Source organism: Equus asinus, chromosome 20 (assembly GCF_041296235.1).
Source record: "Equus asinus isolate D_3611 breed Donkey chromosome 20, EquAss-T2T_v2, whole genome shotgun sequence".
Lineage (NCBI taxonomy): Eukaryota > Metazoa > Chordata > Mammalia > Perissodactyla > Equidae > Equus > Equus asinus.
Genome location: NC_091809.1, coordinates 98,045,749 through 98,069,085, shown reverse-complemented (window position 1 = coordinate 98,069,085; position 23,337 = coordinate 98,045,749). Strand labels below are relative to the sequence as shown.

The following is a 23,337-nucleotide window of genomic DNA, read 5'->3' as shown; positions in this document are numbered from 1 at the left end:
CATAACTTGGGATATTCTCAACCTGTCCAGACTGCAAAAGATGCTAGAAGTAGGAGATTCACTGTCAGGGAGATGTACTCAGAAAAGAAAGCTGAGGTTGTACCTGGACCACCTTTTGCTAATTTCTTGGAAGGATGAAAAGGTCAGGGTCAGAGAGACTTGAAGATGCTATGTTTCTGTCTTTGAAGAAGGGGTCATAAGCCATGGAATGCAGGTGGCTTCTACAATCTGGAGGAAGCAAGAAAACGGATTCTCCAGACGACTCTAGGAAGAAAACAATCCTGCTGACGCCTTGATTTTAGCCGAGATGGACCTATTTTAAACTTCTGACCTCCAGAACAGTAAGATAATAAATTTGTATTGTTTTAAGCCACTAAGTCTGTGGCAGTTTGTTACAGCAGCAAAAGGAAACTAATGCAGATTTTGGTACCTGTAAGTGGGTTATTGCCATGACCAATACCTAAAAATGTGGAAGCAGCTTTGGAATTGGGCAACAGGCAGAGGCTGAAAGAATTTTGAAGAACATGACAGAAATCAATAAAAGATTTTAATCAACATATTCAAGAAGTTCACTGAACCCCAAGCAAGATGAATACAAAGAAAAATCACCTGAGTACATCATAGTCAAAATGCTAAAAAAAAACAGCAAGGAGAAAAGGGACATATTACTTTTAAGGAGAAATAAGACTTATGGGCAATTTGTCAACAGAAACTATAGAAGTCAGAAGATGATGTAATGATATCTTCAAATGTGCTAAAATATGAAAAAATTCTTCTAAGACAAAATAAATACATCTACAAACAAAAAACCTGAAGATAATGATCTCTGATGGAAGCAAGAACTACTGGAAAGAATCAAGAGCACCAGGAAAGAGTAAATATGGATGGCAAACAAAAATGAACCAGTGACATAAGGCAAATCCATCAAACAAATAATGGCAGTACTTTAGACTCAAGTACCAAAGAAAGCAAAGCAGTGGCTAAGTCGATGACATTTACACTGATTAGTATGGTAATATTTCTCAGGCATTTGTAACTAAGCAAATTCTGTCCTGATGTTTATGTGTGTGTGTATCTTATTAGAATATTTCTCCTTTCTTTTATAAGCTAGAATAGGAGAACTATGAATATTATAATTCATTATATTTGTATAAATAATTCTATTTATGATGAGAGAATTAACATTTTTGGAGGCAAAATTTGAATGTTACAAGTTTTCAAATATCATTTAAATACCTACGTGAGGCTTTTAAACATGTCCCATTTCATTGGGAATATTATGTATTTTTAATCTATGATACACCTAAAAAAAAACCCCAAGAATTGAAAGAAAAAAGCAAAGAAATGATCACCATAACCCACAGGATAGTGGCTGTCTCAGTGGGGAAAGCAGCAGGATGAGACACAGAAAAGAAACATGGCAGATCCAGCAGCATTGGATACTAACCTAGCTCTTAAAATGGGTAGTAGGTTTCCTAATTTGTATGTCATTATTGTTCATCAAAATTTACATAATCCTTTATATGTACCAAAGCTACTTAATGAAAAATTTAAGAGAATGGGGGTAATAAAATAAGAGCTTGATTTATTAATACTAATCAAGTAATTAAAAAGAAACATTTGTAGAAGGAAGTACCTGTTTCATTTCCTGTTGCAGGATCATTGTGGGTCTGCTGTAAGCCAGGAATTGGTCGTGTTGTCAGATACCAAACTGCATGTAAGACATCTGTGGCATGTATACGATTGTGATCTAAAGTCACCAAAATGTTTTATAAAAATGATCATTCTGTTATTTTTAACATACGATGTTTATAAAAGTACAATAATTTTCTAGTCATACTATATCCTCATAAATAAAATGTATGGCTTAGAATAACTTCCTACAATTGTATTTTTGTTTCATCTTACTTTTTAAAGTCTCTTAAGGTGTTAAAGAGTTATCTTTTAAAACTTTCACATATACCATGAAAACATAGTAAAGGGTCAAAGAAAAGGCAGGGTAACCAGGGCTAATTGAAAGGCACTGGAAAATTTACTTAAGGTTGCTGTTTTGTGGCTTTTAAAAACATGAAAATAACATCTGGATTATGCAGACCCGTGTTTGCACACAAAACAGGTTTTGCACACAGGCACATAGAACAGTTACAGATTCTGGATACTTGAACTCCACCCCTTCCCCCCAAAAAAAGATGAGAAATACCTCTCTCTCATGCCCTGCTATAAGGATTAAATGTTAAACAGCATATGAAAACATCCAGAACAGTGTCTGACACATAGAATGTGATCAATACAACACGGGTTTATTGAAATACCACTATGTGAAAAGGTAAGACCTACAAGTGAAACCCAGCTTTGCTATTTCTAGTTTTATGATCTTGGGAAAGATACTTCTGTGTTTTTACTTCTCACCTATAAAAGGTAGATAATACAAGCTTTCCAACAAAGATTAAATGAGATAAGCTTTTTGAATCTAATGAGTATAGTCATAGCTGAAATTCAATAAAAGTTCAATGAGTACCTACCATGTAGCACTAGCAGATGATACAATTCTAAGTGTCCAGGCTGTAGATATGACATGGTGTCATCTACTAGGAGCTTAGTTATTATTAATACAGTCATCACCTTTTCTGGGCCGTTTACTATGTGCTATGACTTCTGATACATGCTTTGCATGGCTTATCTTACATTATAACTACCTATGCAGTAGGGACCATTGTTATTCCTATTTACAAATTTGGAAACTAAAGTTTAGAAAAGTTATATCCAGAGATTCTTTTTTAACCAATATATCCTAATTGGAGCTGACAGTGAAGACTCTTTACTACCTATTTCTTTCCATTCCCCTTCCGTTGAAGTCCATCTTAACATATCACTTAATTCCACATATAAAATCCAGCCACATTTTAAAATGCATACTTTTTAAGTGGTAATTATAGTACACATAACACATTAAATTATTAAGCACCATCATTATTAATGAATTATGCCATTTTAGGAATAATTTGCTATTTATATAATTGATTTCCCAAAAGTATGTCCCACATGGAGGGAAACTGTAGAATTTATCGACATATAAAGAAAATTCTATCTTTTCCTAATACAAAATTCAAATTATATTTTACCATAAAATCAAATGGCCATTAAAAATTATTCCATAAATCAGGACACAGTTAAAAACAAAAATTCTATGGATAAATTTTAAATATTTTAAAGCCAAGAATTTTCTGAAACTCTTCACCTACTTAATATTACCAAACATTTTAAAAGGTAAGGTACTCAGATGAATAATTTAACATAGAAAGATATATACTATAATAATTAAGTGAAAAAGCAGATTATATATAGGTATCAATATAATAATTCACTTTATAAAAAATGAATATATATAAGAAAAAAGTCTTGAAGCATAAATACCAAAATGCTAACAGTAGTCAGTTAACTGTACGTAGTGGGATACACATTTTCTTTTTAAATCCCTATTTTAAAACACTTCCAAACATGTTATTTAAAACATGCTTAAGAGACTATCTGAAGGGAAAAACAAAGACTTTCAAAACCAGTATTAGTTGAACCTAAGTAAGATATGTTAATACTTACAAGGAATGTCTCGATAGCCATTTTCTAATGCACGAAAATAGTTCATGAACTGTAGAGTGGGAATTTTAAATATCTCCAATAAACCAGTGTCTTGAAATAAGGCATACATAACCTAAATGTCAATTAAAATAAAGTGCACTTTAAAAAATCAGAATTTCTATTTGTAGTTGAGTATAATATGTTTTTGTGATTTGCATTTAGGAATGTTAACCATGTTTATGTCTTTAAATTAATAATTAAAAACTTCCCCACAATGAATTCTTTCCAAAACGTGAAAAAGGAAGAATCACCCTAAAGCCCTTGAAAACCATATCATATCTCAGGTTTAAGACTTTTCCATTCTTCCCTTCAGCTTTATTCATAATTTATTGAAGGGAACATGAATTTTATTCTATTCTAGTCCTGGGTGTTAAAAGAAGTCAGAACAATATGTTTATCACATTTTTGTCCCTAAAGACTTCAATGAGATGAACTTATATGCCCTCCACATAATTTATCCTTATGTTCTTGTTTTTCATAAATAAGATACTTTGGAGCTTATGCGAGTGATATTTTGGGAAGTTAATCTGATGCTGTTGTGTGGACCCATCAGGGAGAACCTGGAGTCTGAGTGGTAAAAAGGAAGGTATTTTTCCATAGTTCTGGCATGAAATGAACCACTTGCCCTTGGGTGAAGTACCGGGAGGGCAGGTGAAAAAAATGCAGCGTAAGTTTCAATGGTTAGAACTAGATCACCTTTCATGTCCTTTTCAACCTCAAGATTCAATAAAAAGCAAATCTTTATCACTTCTTTAGTCTAAATTAATTTATCCCATTAACATGGGCACATAAACTACTTTTCATTTATATATATAAAATTATATGAAATAGAGATATAATAATATAATTGTTTACATATATATGGGTTTATATACATACGTTTCTATTTTCAAATTTTCTACTGATTATTTCATTTGTGAAAAAAATAATTCAATGAACAATGTTGAACTTGTACCTAAACCAATACTATACATTTTTAGATTCAGCTTTTTAGAAAGATTCAAGAAAAAATTAATTTATAATAAAGAAGTAGAGATTTGAAACAAACCTGACTGAGGATCCTTCCTGATTTCTCTCCCATCTTTTCTACAAGCTCAAAAATTTGAAAATTCCAGTTGCTCATCTTTTCTATTAATGAATCATAATCTTCCATTAAAATCAGGTCTAGTGATGCTTCCTGTTCAATCTGTACACACAGGAGGGAAAAACCAAACCAACTTAACCTTACCTTTTATAAATATTGTCAAATCCACATCTAAATGAGAATACTTAAAGCTGAATATTAGAAAATGGTCAGTATTATTTTGTTTAATGGTTATTCTCAAATATAATCTGTACTTCCTATTTTCTTTGTAGAAGGCTATCTTGAGACAAATATAAACATGTCTTTTAGGTATCAGAAGACTTATTAATCTTCACATTACTTTAATAAATAAAAAAATATTTCCAAAACATTATACAAATCTAAAATCCATTCTTTTTGTTTTAGAAGTTACAGGTATCAAATAATAATAGAAAGAAACTCATATCCTTATATGGGCATTCATTACTAGGATAACTTCTCAAAAGAAATGGATGGGCTTTTTCCCCTAAAAAGCTTAAATTTTGAACCTTAAAAACAGTAAAAAAAATTGCTACTGTAAGTAGATTATTTTCATTGTTTTTTAATGACTACATGTTCTTCATACTTTAACATACACAATGAAGAAAATATCAGCATAGAAAGTAATATATCTACTATAAAACTAAATAATATGTGTTCATTTAAAAATGAATGCACTTTGTTTTTCTAGGATGATGAGTTTAGAAGTAATTATTATTTTTAAGCCAAGTTTTTCTTTAATGCGTTATAGTGACTTTCAGTAAAAAAAATTAAAATATATTAAAGACCTTGTTCTGGACAAAAACAATGAAACTAGTACTAACATTATATTTCACCTTAATATAATCATATTGAAAATTTATCTTTTACATTTGGCTGCTGCTCATTCTGTGCCTCTTCTGTTAGGTGATTGTCACCTTCCAAAAATAATTTTCTAGAGTCTCTGTTCTCTGTTTCCACTTCGTGTTGAGCTTCTGTAATGCTGAATGATTCTTTTGAGAAAATGGTGTTGTCTTCATCACCTTTCAAAAAATATATATGTTAACAAACAGATAAGAATAAAATTTGCCCTAAATGGACAGTTTTCTAAGAAAAATTATTTGTAAAACATATTCAGATAAAGTGAACCACACTGGCATTCAGTCTAAATTAATGACACCATTAGGTCATATCTTGCTGGACTATTTGGCCCAGGTATTTTGTGTTCTAGCAACATTTCACCTGATTTATCTACTCATGGATGAAAGATACAGGTGGAAATTCTTTATAAAAGTGAGAAACAGAAAAAAACAGCCCCTATCAATAGGAACTTTTTACCAATTTAATGTAAACAATTTCCAACATTTGAAATCGCTGGAGTTTTAGACACAAAAACTCTAAACTCATAATTATGAATGAGATTAAGGCACATCCAAAAGTTAAAACATAGTATAAAGAATTGTGAGTTATTTCTCTGCCAATGTGATTAATAATATTCTTTTTCCCAAATCACATGGAAAAGGGAAGCAGCACTGGTAGCTAAATAGCATTCATTCACATGTAAAAAAAATCATGTTCATTCTATTTGTAATATCCTAAACAGGAAACTTTCCCAAAACGCATCACCAGTAGAACAAATAAACTGTAGTAGCCCACACAGTTGAACACTGAGGAGCCAAGAGGATGAACTACAATCACAGGCAACAATATGGATGATTCTTAAATATATAATGTTGAGTGAAGGAAGCCAGGCACAAAGGCACACATTCTGTGACTTTCTTTATGAAAAGTTCAGGAACATATCAAAGCTGATACACATGAGTACTGAGAGACAGGATGAAATGAAATTTAGAATATTCAACTATTCTTGATAAGGCACTAATTATAATAATATTCTAAAATAGCCATCAATCTAAAAATTGTTGACATTTGAGGTACATTACATGATTTACTTTTTAATGATCTAAATTCCTAATAACTATATCTTACAGATAATAATAAAAAACAGTTGAGATAAATGTAGCAAGTTCTTTTCCAAAGATGTCCACAACACTATCTCTTATCCCACATGCACTCTTTTAAAATGTATTCTTGTCACTCCTCCATCAACAGAGAGTATTTATTTCCCAGCACCCTGGAATCTGGACAGGCTGCATGACTGCTCTGATTAACAGAATATGGCAGACGTGACACTTTGTTCTGGGTTGAGCCATTAACTGGACTGGCAGCTTCCAATTCCTCCTGTCTTGCTATCCAGTCAACATGTTGGAAGAAGCTCATAGAGGGGTCATATTTAGATGGACTGGTCAATAGCCAACAAATACATGAGTAATCCATCTTGGAAATTCAGCCCAATCAACTCTTCAAATGACTGTCACCCTTGTCAATATCTGACTGCAATCACATGAGAGCCCTCAAGTGAGAATCTCCCAGTTGATACCAGTCAATCCAAAAAACTGTGAGGGGGCGGGCCTGGTGGTGCAGTGGTTAAGTGCGCATGTTCCGCTTCTCGGCAGCCCAGCGTTTGCCAGTTCGGATCCCGGGTGCAGACATGGCACCACTTGGCACACCATGCTGTGGTAGGCGTCCCACATATAAAGTAGAGGAAGATGGGCATGGATGTTAGCTCAGGGCTAATCTTCCTCAAAAAAAACAACTGTGAGAATCAATAAATGTTTTTTAAAAGCTTTATTGAGTATAATTACATACCATAAAATCCATCCATTTTAAGTATATAATTCAACAATTTTAGTAAATTTACAGTTGTACAACCATTATGACAATCCAGTTTTAGAACATTCTCATCACCTCAAAATATACCCTCATGCCTATTTACAGTTAATCCTTATTTTTACCCCATCACTGTTCTAATTTTTGTCTCTATAAATTAGCCTTTTCTAGAATTTCATACAAATGGAATCATACAATACATAGTTTTTTGAGCCTGACTTCTTCTACTTAATATTTTGAAGTTTATCCATATAGTAGCATGTATCAGAAGTCCGTTCCTTTAATTGCTAAATAGAATTCTACTGTATGGATACACCACATGATATTTATCAGTTTGCAAGTCAATGGACATTTGGATCATCTCCAGTTTTGCACTATCATGAATAATGATATCATAAGTATTCACAATCCTGTCTTTGAGTGCTCATATGTTTTCTCCTGGGAAAATTCTTAGCCATGGCATAATTGAGTGATATGGTAAATTTATGTGTAACTTTTTAAGAAACTGTGAAAACTTTGCCAAACTGGCTATACCATTTTACATTCCCATCAGCAATGCATGAAGGTTTCAATTTCTCTACATCCTTAACATTTGGTATTGTCTGTCTTTTTGTTTATAGTTGCCCTAGTTTGAGTGTAGTGGTATCTCATGGCAATATTAATTGGCACTTCCCTAATGACTGATGATGTTCATCATCTTTTCACGTGTTTATTACCTATTTGTTTATATCCTTCACCAAATGACTTTCACCAAAATATCTAAAATCTTTCACCCATTTTTTAATTGAATTGTTTGACTTCTTAATATTGAGTTGTAAAAGTTCTTTATGTATCATGGATATAAGACCTTTATCAGATGTAGAATTTGCAAATATTTTCTCCCGATCTGTGGTTTGTCTTTTCATTTTCATATTGATGTCTTTTGGAGTGCAAAAATTTTAAATTTTGCTGAAGCCCAATTTGTCATTCTTTTGTTTCATGGATCGTTCTTTGGTATTATATCTAAGAACGCTTTACTCAACCCACAGTCACAAAGATTCTGTCAAATGTTTTCTTCTAGAAGTTTCACTGTTTTAACTCTTGCACTTAGGTGTATGATCTATTTTGAGTTACTTTTTGTGTATATGGTGAGGTAAGCATCCAAATTCTTTTTCTGGCAAGTGTATATCCAATTGTCCTGGCAACATTTGTTGAAAAAACTTTCTCTTTTGAATCATCGGGCTTCTACGTCAAAAATCAATTGACCATAAATGCATGAATTTATTTTTGGACTCATAGTTCTGCCCCATTGATCTACAGGCTCATCTTTGTGCCAATACCACACTGTCTTAATTACAGTGGATTTATAATAAGTTTTGAAATCAGATAGTATTAGTTCTACAAATTTGTTCTTTTTCCAAATTGTTTTGGCTATTGTAGGTCATTTGTATTTCCACGTACATTTTAAGACCGGCTTGTCAATTTCTACCAAAAAAAAGCCTGCTGGAATTTGCTAAGTGTTGCCTTGAATTTACAGATCAATTTGGGAGAATAGCTCTGTTGACCACACTGAGTTTTTCCAGTCTATTACTATGAAATGCCTCTTTATTTAGATTTTCTTCACAATGTTTGTTTTCAGTTTATAAGTCTCCCACTTCTTTTGTTAAATTTATTCTACTTTATTCTTTTGACACTGTTGTGAATGGAAATGCTTTCTTAATTTCAATTTACCATGGTTCATTGCTAGTATATAAAAATATAATTGATTTTGTACATTGGTCTTGTATCTTGTGACTTTGCTGAACTTGTTTATTGGTCCTAATAATTGTGTGTGTGTGTGTGTGTGTGATTTCTTTGGGATTTTATACATAAAGGATCATATGATCTGTGAATAGGAACAGTTTTATTTCTTTATTTCCATTCAGAATAACTTTATTTCCTTTTCTTTCTAATTTTCCTGGCTAGAACCTCCAGGACAATGTTGAATAGAAGTGCTGAAAGCAAAACTCCTTATCTTATTCTTGATCTTAGGGGGGAAGCATCAGTCTTTCTCCATTAAGGATGATGTTAACTGTGTGTTTTTCAGATGCCCTTTGCTAGGTTGAGGAACTTTGCTGCTATTACTAGTTTGAGTGTTTTTATCATGAAAGAGTGTTGGATTTCATCAAATGTTTTTTCTGCATCTATTTAGATTAACATGGATTTTTTTCACCTTTATTCTATTAATATGGTATACTACATTGATTGATTTTCAAATGTTAAACTACCCTTGCATTCCTGGGATAAATACCACTTGGTTATGGTGTGACCATTTTATACGTTGCTGGATTCAGTTTGCTAGTATTTTGTTAAGGATTTTGTGTCTGTACACATACGGGATATTGGTCTACAGTTTTCTTGTGATGCCTTTGTCTGGTTATGGTATCAGGGTAACACTGGTCTCAGAGAATGAGTTGGGTTCCCTCCTCTTCTATTTTTTGGAAGAGTTTGTGAAGGATTGGTCATCTTTGTTTTCTTTTGTTTTAACAATGCTTTAAAATATAAAAACCAAACACTACTGAATTGTACACTTTCAAAGGTTGAATTTTATGGTATGTGAAGGGATTGATATGAGCCTACAACCCCTGAAAGGGCCTATTTCTGGTTTACCTTTATTCCTAGGGTGTAGCGCTGTAGAATTTACCAAGTTATCCCTATCATGGCAGGCCTTCAACTCCAATCTCTGTCTCCCTAGTCCCATGAAGCTACCCACAGGACTGCTGTTTCTATCAGTCACTGACCCCTCTGGAAGCAGCAAACATTCTTCGACAGCCTTAAACTCCAGCCTCACTTTCTTGGACTTCTATGCTCCTCCAGATCTTGTACTGGTAATTCTGAGGAGTTCTTGTTGATTCTCCAGTGGCTTCAAGGAGATGTTTTTTGTTGTTAATAATTTGTCCAGCTTTTCTAGCTACCTTCAGAGGGAACGATGTGAGTTACCTAGTTAACTATTAATGGATGCTTGAATCATCAATTTTTTTAAGTTATAAAACAATTATAAATTTATCACCAACAATATATTTTGTTTGAGGATATAAAATGTTTCAGAATGATATAATTAAATTTTAAAACAACTCTCTATGCCATAAAAAAAAACATATGCAAACCTTTTTGGGCTTAGATTGTGCAGTATAAATTTCAACATTAATATAATTAATTTCACTATTTATGAACCCTACTTATAAGCTAAGAAGACTGCATTCATTTATATAGTACACTTTTACTCTTCAAAATACTTTCACTATCTATTTTTTATCATTTGTTCCAAATAGTCCTCAGTGAAGTAGACAAAAACATTATAATTTTCACTTCAAAGATGGATAAACTGAAGTTAAACTAATTTACTGATTTTAAGAAACAATGTAAGAAATTGCTTTTAAATTCAAACACACATGACTTTTGCAGTCTCACCTGATTTTCCACTGTGGCAGTCTGTACCAGACTCTGATTCAGATGTTGAAACATAGTTCAGTATTTGATGTCCACAGCTTATAAAATAAAAGAGATAAATATAAATATATATTTATGACAAATGAGGCAAAATGTTTTTACCTAAATACACTTAGAAAATCTGCTTAATTTTTAACCAAGATACCAACTACAAAACATCCTAATATTCCAATCTCTCTATAAACTTTATAGGCTTTATACTAGGAAGCATCTGTCTGTCCCTGAAGGAAATAATGTATTTTGAAAGTCAACATTGAGTTCTGAGGTAAACACTTATTACCATTGAAGCAGAAATGAGAATAAACACCATGTGAACTAGGTACTATAAATAGGCCCTAAGGTATTATATACTAAAATAATTCTCAAACATTTACTGATATCTTATGATGGATAGAATAACACTATATTTCACTTCAGATGGAGATCATTTAATTGGAAAATGAATAATGGCACTGAAATGAGAAAAGGTTTATTCAGAATAAAAACTACTAGATAAATAAAGAAGAGGACAGAGTCTTAATCCATCACCTAGTTATAATATAGAACTAGAAAACTGGTAATACTTTATTAAAATAACCTATATTTTGAAATAGAAACGAACATTTGGGAAACTTACCTGTTACATAAATTGCTATCAGAATTTCTAAGCTGCTGATAAAAATCTGGTGAATTGGGTGCATTGCCCAGAGATCTGTGTAAAACAACACTTGGCTTAGTAAGAAAATCAGCAGTATCAGGAAATTCTATAGGTGATCGACTAGTTAGAGAGCCAGCTGACACTGATCCATGACTGAGAGAATTGACAGGACTTAGGCTGGGTAAGGCACCTTTAAAAATTAAAAGAGAGGAAAGAGATAAATAAATATGTATGTATCTGCATGTGTTTATTGTCTATGTTTGTGTATTTATAAAGAACATTTTCCTTCCTTAAAGAAAGCAAAGTGTTTACAATTAAATGATAAAGTAAATTTCTAGGTGGAGCTATCTTCAAGACATTCTAAGAATTTAAGCAGAATATAGACCATATTTGTCATCATCATTGACTGTGGACTAAACACCCTGTGGCAGGATGCACATACTTGGTAAATATTAAGAGTATAACTAAAATTTACATCCTGTGTGGCACAGATTTTCCTAATTCATATTGGTCTGTATCTTTCACATTTTGTGTTCCTACCAGCTCAATTATCCACATGAACAAAACATCTTTACCAAGTTTTACTGAATATTTTTCAACACGATAAAATTCATTTTTATTGAAGAACCAAAGTTCTTAATAGCATTAAGCAAGTTGAGCATATGATAAAATTATATGTTAACAGAACAGAAAATCCCATAAAAAATATATCCAAATCTTTCCAGCTCATTCATTTGACAATTCCTTCATTCATTTCCAGCCTGGCAGCCTGCCTGAAAATTTCAGACCCACGCCCTCACAATCTCAAGAGCCAATTCCTTAAAACAAATCCATTCTCCTCCCCCTATATATATGTATGTATATATTTATATATACACACACAAATGTTTTATTAGTTCTGTTTTCCTGGAGAACACTTACTAATACAATGTGTAATTTTATTTAATCTTCACAGTAACCCTGTGAGTTAAGTAGCATTTTCATTTTACCTTGAAGAAAAAAAAACTACCGCCCCCCCCCCCAAAAAAAAAATCAGGAAACTCGATTTAGTCAACACTATGAGACCATACTCTTTCCAAGGCTGCCACTGCTGTTCTGATCGATTTGTTTAGAGGCTCCTATAATTTCATATAATGTTAGGGCTGAATGGGATTTTACAAATAATTTGGTCAAACAGTTTACTGTTTCAGAAGAGGAAGCTGAGAACTAGAGAGGGGAAGCATCTTGCTTGTCAAAGTCATAATGTTTAGTTACTAACTGGAGACTAAAATTTCAACTTTCAGTGCTCTTTTCTCTAATTATACCAGTGAGTGTCCAAAATCCTGAAAAAGAGGCTGAGAAGAATAAATGGTAAATAACCTCAGGATAGAAATTTGATATAACATAGAAAAATATCAAAGAGAGAAGAAAATGACAGAGAAAAACCTAGCAACCTTTAAGAAATACTTTCTACAATATAGATTCATCATTTTTCTCTTAAACCTTTTTTACTGTGAAATATAATGCACATACAGACAAGTTACATCAGGAAGGCTCATCACTCAAGCAGAGACATAAAACATAACCAGAGATCAGAGACCCCTGTCCTCTAACATCCCTCCCTCTCATTAAAGGAAAGCATTATTTTGACTTTTATGGTATTGTTTTTCTTGCCTTTCTTTATACAACATATGTATGCATCTCTTAACAATTTAGTTTTGCCCTTTTTCAAACTTTGTAAATTGAATCAGACATATATATATAGATGCTTCTATGCCTTGCTTACTTTACTGGACATTTTAAAAAGATATTTCCATGTGTTGCATGTGACTGTAGTTCAATTGACCCTGTAAGGGTTTACTCCTGGTCACTCAATTCTGTTCCATTGAGTTGGCATATCCTTATGCCAGTACCCCATTAGCTTGATTACTATAGCCTCATAGTAAGTTTTAAGATGTGGAAGTGTGAGTCCTCCAATTTTTTCTTCTTTTTTATTAAAGATTGTTTTCATTATTCTGGGTCCCTTGAATTTCCATATGAATTTTAAGATCAGTTTATCAGTTTCTGCAAAGAAGCCAGCTCAGGTTTTGATAAGGATTGAACTCACTCGAGAATAATTTAGGGAGTATTGCCATCTTAACAATATTAAGTCTTCTGATACATGAACATGGGATATTTTTTGCATTTATTTAGGTCTTCTTTAATTTCTTTCAATAATGTTTTCTAATTTTCAGTGTACAGGTCTTGCACTATTTTGTTAAATTTATTCCAAAGTATTTTATTCACTTTGATGCTAACTGTAAATGGAATTATATCCTTAATTTCAGTATTGCATTGTTCTTTGCTGGTATATAGAAACAGAATTGATTTTTGCATATAGATCTTGTGTCCTGCCACACTGACGAACTTGTTTATTGGTTTAATAGATTTTAATGAATTTCTTAGGATTTTGTAAGTACATGATCAGGTCATCTGTAAATATAGTTTTACTTCTTTCTTTTATTCCTTTTTACCTAACTACCCCAACTAGAACCTCCGATACTCAGTATAAGTGGCAATTATTTTATAATTATTAAAATAACTTTATAACTTTATTTTATAATTTCCAGTTCTTTGTTTATATTCTCTCTTTGGTAAGACATTGTTGTCATACTTTTCTTAAATACTTTAGATATGGTTTCCTCCAGCTCTTTAAACACATTTATCATGGCAGATTTAAAGTCATAGCTAAGTCCAAAATCCACACCCCCTCTGGGAAGTTTTCTGTTGGCTGCTTTTCTTTGTGTACGTGGCAAAAATTTCTTGTTTCTTTGCATGAGTCATAATTTTTTATTTACAACTGGACATTTTAGATAATATATTGTAACAATTCTGGTATTAGAGCCCTCCTACCCCCAAGGTTTGTTATGTTAACTGGTTTTGTGTTTGTTTTCTTGCTTCTGCTTATTTTTGAGTGACTTTCCTGGACTCATTATGCAGATCCTGTTTTCTCTGAGCTGTGTAGCCATTAAGTTCTCTACTAGTTTTTTGTTGGTTTTTTTTAAAGTTTTTGATTTATTTTTTAAGCTTCACTTCCTAGATGTCACCCCTGGGTCAGTATAATTTAAGGGTCAACCAATGATGAGTCAGAAGAGTTCTTTAATTCTCTTGCCTATATGTCATCTGTAGACCAGAATCTGTTTGAAAAGATAGGCCTTCAAACTTCAGGCAGTTTATAATACAGCCTTGGCTTTCACTTCCTGCCTGTGCAGGGCCTCAAGGTCAGCTACAGGTCAGTGACCGGAGCCTTCTCCTTTCCCAGATCTTTCCTAGGCATGTGCACAGCCTTGCACATGTGTCCAGCCTAGCAGATCCCCAGGAATATGTCAGAGCTTTCCAAGTTCCCTATGGTCATCAAGTGTCTGGGATTTCCTTTTAAATCCCCAGTCAGCTGCTGTTTGTCCCAAGTGAAATCACAGCCTTAGACAGTCACATCGTTGCCTGGCATAGGGTTTGGCTTTTTGGTTTGTGTTTTTGGAGAGCTGAGCTCTAAGTCAAATCAAACAGCCACAATACCCTGGGAATAGAGATTCCAGGGAACTGTAAGTTTGGACAAAATGTTTACTGTACTCTCAGGATGCTGCTTTTAATGGAGTTCCAAAAGAGGTCAGCGCTCTCTGAGGTTCAGCAAAGTTACTGGCTTTTAGCTACAATACCACTGAGCTGGGGAGAGAGGGCATGGGAATAGCCCCCAATTAAAATGTCACAAAACCCACTGTCTTACCTAAGTTCAGTAGTTTCTCTTATATAGATGCCTTCTAGTTTGTTCTCTGGTTTTTTGTTTTATATTTTTGTTGTTTTAGTAGGAGAGTGAGTTTACTGAGATCCTCTCTCTGCCACTCCAGAAGTCAATCTCTATATATGATTTTAATCCTTTGAAACTCATTGAGACTCGTTTTATAGTCCAGCAAATGGTCTATTGTGATCAATTTTGTATGTGTTCTTGGAAAAAATATGCATCCTGTAATGGCTGAGTGTAGTGTTTTATAGTCAATTAGGTCAAGTCAGTTAAATCATGTTGTTCTAATCTTCCGTATATCTATACTAATATTTTGGTCTGCTTATTCTGCTAGTTAATGAGAATAGTGAGTTAAAATCTCCAAATATAAATATGGATTTGCCTATTTCTCCCTTTAGTTCTGTCAATTTTGGGCTCAAGTATTTTATAAGTGTGAGATCAAACCTATCTGGGTCCTTAGAGTATGCCTCGTGTAAAGAGCGTATACTTGAGTGCTGTTAATTGTCTGGCAATCTTTGCCTTTTAATTGGAGTGTATTTTCCATTTTTTTGTTGAATACTGGACATTTTAGATAATATACTGTAATAATTCTGGTCAGATCCCTGCCGTCCGTGCCGCAATGCACCGCCCCCAACAGCTGCAAGGGGTATATTTAATGTAATATAGTGTGTTTAATCCACCATCTTATTTGCCATTTCTTTTTTAGTTGTTCCTTCTGTTTTTGTTTCTTATTTTCTCTTTTCTTGGATTCTTTTGGATTGTTCAAGTTTGTCTTTCTTTCTTTTTTTTTTTTTAAACAATTTTTTTTTTTTAAAGATCTTATTTTTTCCTTTTTCTCCCCAAAGCCCCCCGGTACATAGTTGTGTATTCTTCATTGTGGGTCCTTCTAGTTGTGGCATGTGGGACGCTGCCTCAGCGTGGTTTGATGAGCAGTGCCATGTCCGCGCCCAGGATTCGAACTAACGAAACACTGGGCCGCCTGCAGCGGAGCGCACGAACTTAACCACTCGGCCACGGGGCCAGCCCCTTGTCTTTCTTTTTAATCATGCCATTTTACCTCCTATATTGGCTTTTTACTTATACTTTTTTCTTTCACTCTTTTAATTATCACTCTGGATATTACAATATGCATTTTTGAAGTATTAGTTTCTCTTAATTTAGAACTTTTTACTACTTTTCAATCATTGCTAGTACAAGTTTAAATCCATTTACCCCTTTCCCACCCCTTATGCCACTGTTACCATATATTTGACTTTTTCATATATTATGCATGCTACAAGGATGTTTTTACTGTTGTTTCTAATCATCAATATTTTCTTAAATTCACCCACATATTTAGCCTTACTAGTGCTTTTCATTCGTTCCTGCAGTTCCATGCTTCCATCTGGATCATTTTCCTCCTAGCTAAAGAAGTCCCTGCTGAATCTTAGTAGTGCATGTGTACTAGCAATAAATACTATCAGCTTTTGTTTGTGTGAAAAACTGCTATTTCACCTTACTTTTTAAAGGATATTTTCATTGGATAAAGAATTCCAGGTTGGCAATTTTTATTCTTTCAGTACTTCAAATATGCCTTCCCATTATCTTTGGGTTCCAAACTTGCTGTTGAAAAGTCACTGTCAGTATCAATGTTGCTCCTTGGAAAATAGCCTTTTTTTTCCTGGTTGCTTTTGAGATTTTCTTGTTATTTTCTAATTCAGGAGTTTTGGTGAAATATCTAGCTATGATTTTCTTTACCTTCGTGGGGTTCACCGAGTTTCATGAATTTGTTGGCTCCTTTATTAGTTTTGGAAAATTATTCCGCCCTATTGTCTCTCTCCTCTTCTTTTGGAACTTCAGTTACACAAACATTAGAATCTCTGACTGTGTCCATTATGTCTCTTACATGTTGTTCTGTTATTCAGGCTCACGCATGTTAAGGACTGTTACATCTTCTTGGAGAATTGACCCCTTTATCATTATGTAATGCCCCTCTTTATCCCTGACAACTTCCCTAGCTTTGAAGTCTGCTCTGTCTGAAATTAATATAGCTACTCCTGCTTTCTTTTGATTAATGTTAGCATGGTATCTTTTTCTCCACCCACTTACTTTTAATCTTCACAAGCCTTTATATTTAAAGTGGGTTTCTTGTACCCAACATATAGTTGGGTATTCCTCTTTGATCAACTCTAACAATCTTTGTTTTTTAATTGGTGCCTTTAGATCACTCATGTCCAAAGTGATTACTGATATAGTTGAATTAATATCTACCATATCTTTTACAGTTTTCTATTTGTTGCCCTTGTTGTTTGTTCCTATTTTTGTCTTCCACTCCTCTTCTGCCTTTTGTGGTTTTATTTGAACATTTTATGATTCCACTTTTTCTCCTTTCTTAGAATATCCACTATATTTCCTTTTCTACTTTTTTTTAGTGGTTGTCCTAAAATTTGCAATATATGTTTGCCACTAACCCAAGTCCACTTTCAAACAACACTATACCACTTTACAGATAGTGTGAGTACCTTATAATAACAAAATAATCCTAATTCCTCTATTCCTTGTATCATTGCTGTCATTCCTTTCACTTATATATAAGCATTCAAAACATATATATACATAAAATATATGTAAGCACACACAATCAAAAACATTGCTGCTCTTATTATTCTGAACAAACTCTTATCTGTTAGATCAAATAAAAATAAGAACAATGGAAGTTTGTATTTTCCCTTCATTTATTCCTTCTTCAGTGCTCTTCCTTTCTTTACGTAGAGCTGAGTTTCTGACCGATATTACTTTCCTTCTCTTTAAAGAACTTCTTTTAACATTTCTTGCAAGTCAGATCTACCCTCAATTTTTCTTCATCTGAAAAAGTCTTTATTCCTCCTTCAGTTCTGAAGGATAATTTCACAGGGTATATAATTGTAGATTAGTGGTATTTTTCCTCTCAACACATTAAATATTTTACTCCACTCTGTTCCTGCTCGCATGATTTCCAAAACCCTGGACGTAATTCTTATCTTTGTTCCTCTATAGGTAAGGTATTTTTTCCCCTCTGGCTTCTTTAAGGACTTTTTCTTTATCTTTCATTTTCTATAATTTGAAAATTATATGCCTAGGTATTGTTTTTTGGCATTTATCCTGTTTGATGTTCTCTGAGCTTCCTGGATCTGTGGTTTGGTGTCTGACATTAATTTGAGGAAATTCTCAGTCATTATTGTTTCAAATATTTCTTCCATTTCTTTCTCTCTTCTCCTTCTGGTATTCCTTTGTAGTTGTCGCACAGTGCTTGGACATTCTGTTTTGTTTTTTTCAGTTTTGCTTTCTATGTTTTTCAGTTTTGAAGGTCTCTGCTGACATATCCCCAAGATCAGAGGTTCTTTCCTCAGCTGTGTGCAGCCTACTCATAGGCCCGTCAAAAGCATTCTTCATTTCTGTTAGTGTTTTTGACCTCTACCATTTATTTTTGATTTTTTAAGGATTTCCATCTCTCTGCTCACAGTGTCCATCCATTCTTGCATGTTGTCTACTTTATCTGTTAGAGCCCTTGGCATATTAATCATAGTTGTTGTTTGTTTTTAAAAGAAAAGTTCACTGTTTTTTGTTTTTTTGGTTTTTTTTTGCTGATGAAGATTCACCCTGAGCTAACATCTGTTGCCAGTCTTCTTCTTTCTGCTGAGGAAGATTCACCCTAAGCTAACATCTGTTGAAATCTTCCTCTTTTTGTATGGGAGCTGCTGCCACAGCATAGCCACTGACGAGTGGTATAGGTCTGCACCTGGGAACTGAACCTGGATCACCTAAGCAGAGCACACCGGATTTAACCACTAGGCCACCAGGGCTGGCCCTAATCATGGTTGTTTTAAATTCCCAGTCTGGAGGCCAGCCCTGTGGCTAACTGGTTAAAGTTCCACATGCTCTGCTTCAGTGGCCCAGGTTCACAGGTTTGGATCCCAGGTGCAAACCTACTCCACTCATCAGCCACGCTGTGGAGGCATCCTGCATACAAATTAGAGGAAGATTGGAACAGATGTTAGCTCAGGGCTAATCTTCCTCAAGCAGAAAAAAAAAAGAGAAAGGTTGGCAATGGATGTTAGCTGAGAGCAAATCTTCCGCACCAAAAATAAATAAATAAATTCCCAGTCTGATAATTCTGAAATCCCTGCCATGTCTGGTTCTGATGGTTTTCTCTGTCACTCCAAATTGTGTTTTTTGCCTTTTGGTGTGCCTTGTAATTTTCTCTTGATAGCCAGACATAATGTATCTGTAAAAGGAACTGCTATAAATAAGACTTTAGTAATGTGGTGGTGAAGTGTTGGGGAGAAGTGTTATGCAGTCCTATGATTAGGTCTTTCTTTTGTGAGCCAAGTCTCCGAACTGTGAACTTTACAAGTGTTTCTTAGGGCTTTTTTTGCCTCCCTGCTTTGGTGGGAGAGGAGGGTTAGAGCTGACTGGAGTTGGGGACTTCCCTTCCCGCAGGTCAGTCAGGTCCTGATAATACCCCGGGAGGTGAGGCTCTGGGTAACTAGTTTCTCCTGCGGGCAGGTCTTGTTAAGAAGAATAGGGTGCTCTGTTGTATTTCAAAAAGGTTCCTTTCCCCTCCCCTGACAGAAGCATTTTCTCTAATATTTACTGTGGAAACCTGGTTGAACTTCTGGAGGTGTACCTCAAAAAACTGTGGGGACCCTCCCCCATGACTAGCTCCCCCTGGAGTTTTTAACTCTCAGAGTTGTCCCCACTGACCCTCCAGCAATTTGCCAGTTACAGTGCAGGTTTTCCTACCCCAGTACTGATTCAAGGCACTGGCGCTCACTGAGTTCCCCTTGTGAGTCTCTGCTCCAGTCAGCCTTGAGTAATCTGCATTTGCCTGTTTATCCCTCCAATTCTGGAGGCAGCAGTTTGCTGTGTGTCCTTACCTCCCTTAGAGACCCTAAAACAGTTGTTGATTTTTCAGGCTGTCCAACTTCTTAGTTGTTGTTAGGACAGAATGGTGACTTCCAAGTTCCTTACAGGCAGAACCGGAAACCAAACATCTTTGCTTATTTATATATTTTTTCCGTCTGTGGGTTTTAGTTTGGATAGTTTCTATATCTCTGGCTTCAAGTTCACTACTCTTTGTTTTCTGTTGTGTCCAATCTGTTTTCAAACCATCTTATAAGCTTTTTTTTTTTTTAAAGATTTTATTTTTTTCCTTTTTCTCCCCAAAGGCCCCCGGTACATAGTTGTGTATTCTTCGTTGTGGGTCCTTCTAGTTGTGGCATGTGGGATGCTGCCTCAGTGTGGCTTGATGAGCAGTGCCATGTCCGCACCCAGGATTTGAACCAATGAAACACTGGGCTGCCTGCAGCGGAGCGCGCAAACTTAACCACTCGGCTACGGGGCCAGCCCCATCTTATAAGCTTTTAATTTAATCAACTACGTTTCTCAGTTCTAGACTGACTACTTTTTCTTTTCTGTGTGTGCCAGTTGTCTGTTAAAATTATCCATCCATTTTTCTCCATCTTTCCTTCTATGTCTTTTAAAACATCATTGTTATTTTAAAGACTTTGTTAAATCCAACATCAATATCATATGTAGATCTCCTTCTAGTGTCTGCTCTTCTTGCTTATCAATAACATTTTCCTGCCTCTTGGCATGTTAGTTTTCTATTTCATGCCAAATATTGTGTGTACAAGAATTTTGTGACTGTATGTATATCCCATTGCCCCTGTCTATCACCAGACATAATGTACTTTGAAAGCAGAATATCAGTGTTGTTATGTTATTACTATGTTGTACCTAGAAAACATCTTTCATCCAAAAAGTTTTAAAGCATTCTATAATCTTTTCAGTTAAAGAAAATTCCCACTAGTGAGGGGTGGGTAAAATGGGTGAAGGGAGTCAAAAAGTACAAACATTCAGTTATAAAACAAGAAAATCCTGGGGGTGTAATGTATAGCATAGTGAGTATAGTTAATAATACTGTATTGTATATTTGAAAGTTGCTAAGAGAATAGGTCTTAAAAGTTCTTATCACAGGGGCCAGCTCAGTGGTGTAGTAGTTAAGTGGACATGCTCTACTTCGGCAGCCCAGGGTTCACAGGTTTGCATCCTGGGTGCGGACCTAGCACCGCTCATCAAGCCACACTGTGGCAGCATCCCAAATAAAACAAAGGAAGATTGGCACAGATCTTAGCTCAGGGACAATCTTCCTCAAGCTAAAAGCGGAAGATTGGTGGCAGATGTTAGTTCAGGGCCAATCTTTCTCACAAAAAAAGGTTCTCATCACAAGAAAAAAAAATTTTAACTATCTATAGTGACAGATATTAACTAGACTTACTATGGTGGTCATTTTGCAATATATACAAATATCGAATCATTATGTTGTACACCTGAAACTAATATAATGCTATATGTCAATTATATCATAAATAAGTAAATCCTATCATAATTAGGATATAGCTAGGGTTTTTCTACTCTCATATTAAGAGAGTAGAAAATAATATTTTTCTAAAGTAAATATTTTCTCTACAATTACCATGCCACAAAAGAATACCCTTTTCTGAGGATCTTCCCTCTTTATGGATATGTGAATCTGAATTTGCAACTATTAGTTAAATAGTTTTATATTTTACCCCTGAATCCCTAGTGCCTAACAAAGTGTCTGGTAAATAGTAGATGTTCAGAAAGCGTTTACTCAATGAATGAGCAAATAGTCAACTAATAGCCAACCCAAACTGCTTAGTCATATTAACTTACAACACATGAAATGGTATTCAAACTTAGCTCTAAATGTGTAATGAAAAATATTTTCACTACTATATACTTTGAGACCACCCATATTTAAATCGTAAAGAATGATGTCTTACCAGCTCTTCTCAGACCTATATGGTGAGTTAGCGACACAGAAGATGACCTTTGCTTCGGGATTGTCAGTAGATTTGAACTAAAAGGCCCATTTAGACAGCATCCTTGACTAAAAGGGAAAGATAACAGGTTAAGAATTTTAAAATCATAGGAAATTTCCTCTTTTTCCTTCATGGTCTTCCATTCAATTAGCAAATATCTGCTTATACTTTCAGAGTTTAGACATCTACCTAATGCCTAAGGCCTAAAGCAGGAGTCAGCAAACTTTTTCTGTAAAGGAACAAATAATAAATACATTTGGCTTTGCAGGCCATAAGGTCTCTGTTCCAACTACTCAATACTGTGCCACTGTAGCACAAAAGCAGCCATAAATAATAATAAATAAGTACAACTGTGTTTCAATATAATTTTATTTATAAAAGCAGATTATGGACCACATTGGATCCACAGGCTATAGATTACTGAACCGTGGCATAAAGCAGGTTATTAGGGACCGGCCCAGTGGCGTAGTGGTTAAGTTCATGAACTCCACTTTAGCGGCCCGGGGTTCACAGGTTCAGATCCTGGGCATGGACCTACACACAACTTGTCAAGCCATGCTGTGGTGGTGTTCCACATACAAACTAGAGGAAGACTGGCACAGATGTTAACTCAAGGCCAATCTTCCTCAAGCAAAAAGAAGATTTGCAGTGGATGGTAGCTCAGGACTAATCTCCCTCACACACACTCACACAAAAAAACGGCAGGTTATTAATCTCACCAGGAGAACTTCTTACAACAGATTACTAGGCCCACCCCCAGGATTTCTGTTTCAGTAGGTCTGGGGTAGGGCCAGATAATCTCCATTTCTAACAAGTTCTTAGGTGATGTTGATTTTGCTGGATCCAGGGACTGCACTGAGAATCACTGGCCTAAATTATATAGTTTTTCACTATTTTCTGTTCCCTTTCTTCACAGATATTGATTACCCATTAACTCAGTCACTTCCTATAACTGAAATATTTATTATAGGTTTTAGGGCTCTTATGAAGAAATTAAATATAAGTAGGCAATCATACTACATCAATGTGATACATAAAATGCAACTTAAGATTATATATTTGAAGGGTTTTGGCCAAGTGCCGTGAATAAGCCAGGCACACCACAAATTCCTTTCTTCGCTATTCACTAGCCTGTTCTCTTCTGTTATCAACTCCTGATGTG

General features: G+C 34.7%; 1 protein-coding gene across 1 annotated transcript in view; it reads right to left on the bottom strand.

Annotated features, from left to right (window-relative positions):
• The window catches only part of PDE3B (phosphodiesterase 3B), a 186,665-nt gene that overhangs the window by 30,394 nt on the left and 132,934 nt on the right, over window positions 1–23,337 (bottom strand). Inside the window, exons 5-11 of the mRNA XM_044752259.2 lie at window positions 22,137–22,243; window positions 11,532–11,742; window positions 10,877–10,953; window positions 5,609–5,760; window positions 4,685–4,822; window positions 3,598–3,709; window positions 1,637–1,750 (exon numbers count right to left, since the gene is read on the bottom strand). Of these exons, the coding sequence (XP_044608194.2) occupies window positions 1,637–1,750; window positions 3,598–3,709; window positions 4,685–4,822; window positions 5,609–5,760; window positions 10,877–10,953; window positions 11,532–11,742; window positions 22,137–22,243 (911 nt within the window). The remainder of the gene's footprint in view (window positions 1–1,636; window positions 1,751–3,597; window positions 3,710–4,684; window positions 4,823–5,608; window positions 5,761–10,876; window positions 10,954–11,531; window positions 11,743–22,136; window positions 22,244–23,337) is intronic.